The 5,288-nt window shown below is 35.0% G+C and overlaps 1 protein-coding gene across 2 annotated transcripts; it reads left to right on the top strand.

The window, feature by feature from the left end:
• The first annotated feature begins 680 nt into the window (after positions 1-680).
• On the top strand, positions 681-4,638 carry LOC143030706 (uncharacterized). 2 transcript variants are annotated; one of them, XM_076193892.1, is made up of 2 exons: positions 681-874; positions 2,939-4,638. In XM_076193892.1, the coding sequence occupies exon 2, from the start codon at positions 3,117-3,119 to the stop codon at positions 4,380-4,382; it is 1,266 nt and encodes a 421-aa protein (XP_076050007.1). In that variant the 5' UTR covers positions 681-874; positions 2,939-3,116; the 3' UTR covers positions 4,383-4,638. The 2 variants fall into 2 exon arrangements, with proteins under 2 accessions (XP_076050007.1, XP_076050008.1); XM_076193893.1 differs by lacking the exon at positions 681-874 and adding an exon at positions 1,265-1,526.
• The last annotated feature ends 650 nt before the right edge of the window (positions 4,639-5,288 follow it).

Below are 5,288 nucleotides of genomic sequence, written 5' to 3'. Positions count from 1 at the left end.
TCAAAAGATGTGGGTTGTCATGTCTTTGAGTGTGGGAAATAGGAACGTTGCCGTTTCACTCGCCGTCGCAAATTGGTGACCATTTTCCTGATGGAGTGTTATGTACCGAGACTGACCTCCGTCACCCAAATCCCAGGGCTCCCAATTCTGAAGATTTTGTCCCCAGATTGGGACTTTTTATGCATTTAGTGACAATCTGGGGATTTTTCCTGGGGGGGAAGGTATTCTGGGGGTAATTCTGGTCGCCTCTTTTGACCTAGTGGTCATGGAGTGGCACAAGCAATTCCCTACCTGCAAAAATAGACTATATAACCTAAACGATATAATTACCAGTATCCTTCGTAGCTAAGTAGGTTGACTAAACCAGCCATCACTGTATTTCACCTCAAATCACCCACGTAGGCAAACCAACAGGACCCAACTGACATCCTAGGCTACAGGAGTGAGCACGAAACAAGGCCCACATTTAAGAAATTTTAAATATGTACTTTGATATAATAACTATATATTAAAGAAAACAGCAATATGTGGTCGTATTTTACAAAGTCCAAGTATTTTATTTGTATTTATCACTGAAATTTAGGGGGGTGAATAGTATTATACGTCTTTGTACCGCGGGCGTTTGAAATACGTCTACACCTTGACCACACACACAATATTGAACATGATTTATTCATGTTTACATTCGTAATCATCTTCTAGTATTTTTATTGTATTGCGGACAACCTATTTAATTTCATATAGTAACACCTTTAACTTCAGTGGCCGGCGTCTCAAGTTAGGCAACGAAAGGATGTAAACAAACATTGGCCTAACAATAACACCTGTACGAGGGGTAGAAAGCGAAGAATTTCTTTTGCACATGTCAGATCTAGTAAGGATTAATACTGCTATTATTGGAATGTTGATATTCTAATCAGTATCACCTTCTCTCTTAGTAGACAAACGTATTAACTGGATTTACTTTTATTGGCACAGATTGATCGTCTGCTTCTTTGATAAGGATTGCAGATTTTTTCATTGACATGATCATGAGTTTGTGTTCACTGGTACTAAACTTGTTTAGAAATTACGCAAATGTATCCGTACTGGGGATTATTGCTGAATTTTACGGTATTATGAAAAAAAATAGAAAGTGCACGCCTACGCAATATATCAGTTCAAAATTAGATATTAATTAGGTATATTAAAACATCAACGTAATAGCCATTTTTCTTGGCGAACAAATGCTAAAAAGCTATACGCTACCGAACGGAGCTGCTACGCGAGTTTCGAGACGCCATGTTTGTGTTGTTTGTCCAGTCCCGTACAATCATATAATTCCCTAGCTACGACGACCCTGATGGCCTCTAGGGATGCTAAATGCATATCTCGTAGGAGGTTAGGTTAGACCAATTTATTAGATTTCCTTTAGTTCGTCTTCCACAACAAACAAAAACAAACATGGCGTCTTGAAACTTGCCGACGCGATGCCAGAGTTGGCGCCATTGTATTGCTTGTAGCAACTATTTTTGTTATTGATTTCAGTAAGTAAAAACGTATATTACGTTCATGCCTTAATATATAATTGATATTTAATTTTCCATTGCTGTATTGTTAAGGTGTGCTCATCTTAAGATTTACCAAATTTACTTCCATGTCAAGAATTACATCTTCATTGATTGGAAATATGATTTTTAGTCCAGTGTTCATAATTTTGGAGAATATGTGTATGTTTACATTCACTCAATTGTAATTTAAGGATATGAGGTATGCTTGTTGAATGTTGAATTGGTTTCAGATGAGCAAAATTTTCACATTCATCTATACAAACTAGCTTTGTTGGATACTTATATGTTTCACAGGGTAAGACATACTTGTTGCCATGCCATTCCACCAGAATATATATTAAGGGAAACTACTGTATCAAATGGATGAATGTTTTTCACAAGCAGCTTAGATATCTTATTGTATGTTTTGGTATAATGACTTCCCAAGAGTTTAATGGAGATTGTTATTGAATGAGATGATAGTTTTTGGCTCTGGCTACATTATCATGCAGTAACTTTGACCAGTTTGTACTTCTGACAGTAAAATAATTTTTATCTGCTGTCAGTGTGAGGCATGGTTATTGTGTACTTGTGTTCCCTGGTGGTGCTCATAAGGAATATGGTTTTCATGATTGATTTTCAAATACAGTTTAAGATCCTCAGAAAAAGATTATAATATATTGATAAATAAAGAATAAATGAATTAAATAAATAGAAAAATTATATTAAATAAGTAATATGAAATAATGATTATAATAATAACAATAATAATAATGATAAATTAATAGATGAATTAATAAAATAATAATATGATAACAGTGTTTATATGAATAAATAGATGAATTGATAAATCAATAATAATAATAACACATTTTGTCAACCAAAAAATCTGAGATCCATCCAAGCAGTGTACCACAGACCCCCAACAGTTCCAATTATTCAAATAGGGCAGAGTGATAACATCAAATGAGGTGCTTTAATCAAACATCACATCAGTTATAACCTAGAATGGCCCCCCTTATTAAGCCCCAATAAATCTTTACTGATGAAAATCAATTCGGTCATTCAATGAATTTTGGTTAGTAAATATATATATATATACTCACCAGTGTTTTAGTCTGTAATCCTTTTTTTTTTTTTTTTTCAAATACATATGATTTTTTTTAAACCAGTAGGTGTATGGTTTGACAAAGCACTTTATAAGATAATATAATTTCTCTTGAAAATTTTGAATTGCAGTAATTAAATATTAATTGTAGTGTAATTAGATGTAGATTCTGAGTTGCATTTTTATTGTGAGTTGGTAGTCAGACACCATATACATATACACTACACATTGTCTTTCATACCAAGTGTGAATGGCTTTTCACTTATTTATGTGTATTGCAGTTATGACAAAAGCTTTATAGTTTCAGGGATGGCTTTTATCCAGATGGCATGAAACTGGCATAACAGAAGTAGCAACAAGTGGAAGGACATGAAAAGTCAAATCCTTTTGAAGAATAGATTTGGGGTTTCAGCAGGTGTTTATATAACATGCCTCAAATCATAGAAATGTTTACAATTTGTGACCAAGTCAGGAAATGAATGACAGTGATGTCTGAAAGGATGGCCAATGCATTTGAAAACCCTCAAGGAAATTTAGCATGTGATTCCATGTTTCATGAAGCAGAGAAAGAGGAAATTTACGTGGAAACGTATACAGTTGTGAAACCATTCAAATGTTCACTTTGTGATTCATCGTTTCGTCTAGCACGTCAATTGAAACTTCATTTTCGAACCCATACCGGCGAAAGACCTTATCGATGTTCACTCTGCACCAAAGCGTTTTCTCGATCGGGTGATCTCAAAAAGCATATTCTGACGCACACTGGAGAGAAACCGCATAAATGTACGTATTGTGATTCCGCATTCGCGTTAGCAAGTTCTCTTAGTCGACACCTTTTGACGCACACCGGTGAACGGCCTCATAAATGTTCGCATTGCGATGCTTCGTTTTCTCTCGCCTTCGATCTAAAACAGCACGTCAGGAGGCACACAGGCGAAAAACCCTTCAAGTGTACGGTTTGCAGCTCTGCGTTTTCTCAGGGAGGGAATCTGAAAAGACATCTTCAGATGCACTTAGGAGAAAAGGCTCACAAGTGTTCATTTTGTGATGATACGTTTTCCAAGATAAGTCATTTGCACAAACATCTTAAGATGCACACAGACGAGACTCCTCACAAATGTACAGTTTGTAAAGCCAAGTTCTCGGAAGCGAAGACTCTGAAAGTGCATTTTCGCAAACACACAGGGGAAAGGCCGTACAAATGTTCTTATTGCAGTTCGTCATTTACGCAGTCAAGTTATTTAAAAGAACATCGTCGTACACACACAGGCGAAAAGCCTTACAAATGCGTAATCTGTAATGCAGCCTTTTCTCAATCAGGCAGTCTGAACAGGCACCTTCGGATTCATAAAGATGATGAAGTTTACAAATGTTCTATCTGTAATTCATCATTTCCAGAACTAGGGACTCTGAAAAAGCATGTTTGCCCACAAATGAAAATTAACAATGAGGATGAAGATCTTAATTGTTCAATTTGCAATACAAAGTTTTCTTTTGTAGACCTCAGTGATCATATGGAGAAACACACAATTAAAAGTGTAAATGACGATTGTTCTAGTTCATCACTTCCTTATTTAGGGCCATTGAAATTAGTGGTGACTAAATCTGAAAGACCTGAAGACTTAAGAGGTATGGAGTCCTCATCTAACAATTGTTCTAATGACAGTGTATCATCAGACAAAGAAACAAAGACTGAAATTAAAGTGGAGAGTTATGATTTTGATGAGATATGTTTTTCAGTATGAAAGACTTGTCATGCTCTGTAAAGGTGATATTCTTTTAGATATTTAAATTTAAGGAGGGCTATGTTTATAGTTATGTATTTATCATATCCTCTATTTGTTACCCTTGTTGATAGATATTTTGTATATACAATAGATTTAAGGTTATGTCCCTCCATATTACATTCTTTCTAGTTAGTTTTCCAATTGCTAAATGTGAAGGAATTTGTTCCTAAAGCAAGTTTTTGTTTAATTTTAAGTCATATATATATATATGTTGAAGTGCGTAAGACAGAATGAGTGGAAGGGTGGTGAGGTAAACACCAGGAACCATTAGAGTTTTATTACTAACGTTTCATCCTGAAAGGACACTCTGAGAAAGTCCTTTCAGGACGAAACATTAGTAATGAAATTCCAATGGTTCCTGGTGTTTACCTCACCACTCTTCTATTCATATATATATATATATACATATATATATATATATATATATATATATATATATATATATATATATATATATATATATATACATATATATATGAGTTTCACTGCCACAACAGCTGGCTGACAGTAATCCTTGGGCTCTTCCTTATATCTCTCTGGGAAGAAACACAGGACTGTTATCTGTGTTTTATTAATGTGAGACTCTGTCATCAGCATTTTGTAATATGAAAAGGAGACCAGTGTCAGTATTTTCTATGTGAAAAGGTGGAGGAAATACAAAGCTGATAAAGATCTTGGACCCAGTCTGAAGACAACATATCTGGGTGGAGATAAGGATGTTGAAAGGTTTTGAAGATAGGTGGCAGGGAGGTGATTCTTTGAAACATCCATCTTACAGGAACACTTTCAAATACTCATCACTAATTCCTGTTAAGAAAAAAAAATAGAATAATTGCTAAATCCAGACACCACATATTAGTTACA

The sequence above is a fragment of the Oratosquilla oratoria genome, chromosome 12 (genome assembly GCF_046742065.1).
Source record: "Oratosquilla oratoria isolate Oo_2021 chromosome 12, ASM4674206v1, whole genome shotgun sequence".
NCBI lineage: Eukaryota > Metazoa > Arthropoda > Malacostraca > Stomatopoda > Squillidae > Oratosquilla > Oratosquilla oratoria.
The sequence above is the reverse complement of the archived record's forward strand: the minus strand, read 5'-3'. Positions and strand labels throughout refer to the sequence as shown.

Excerpts from the sequence above, each read along its gene's own strand:
- LOC143030706 (XM_076193892.1), top strand. The coding sequence starts at position 3,117 with ATGACAGTGATGTCTGAAAGGATGGCCAATGCATTTGAAAACCCTCAA.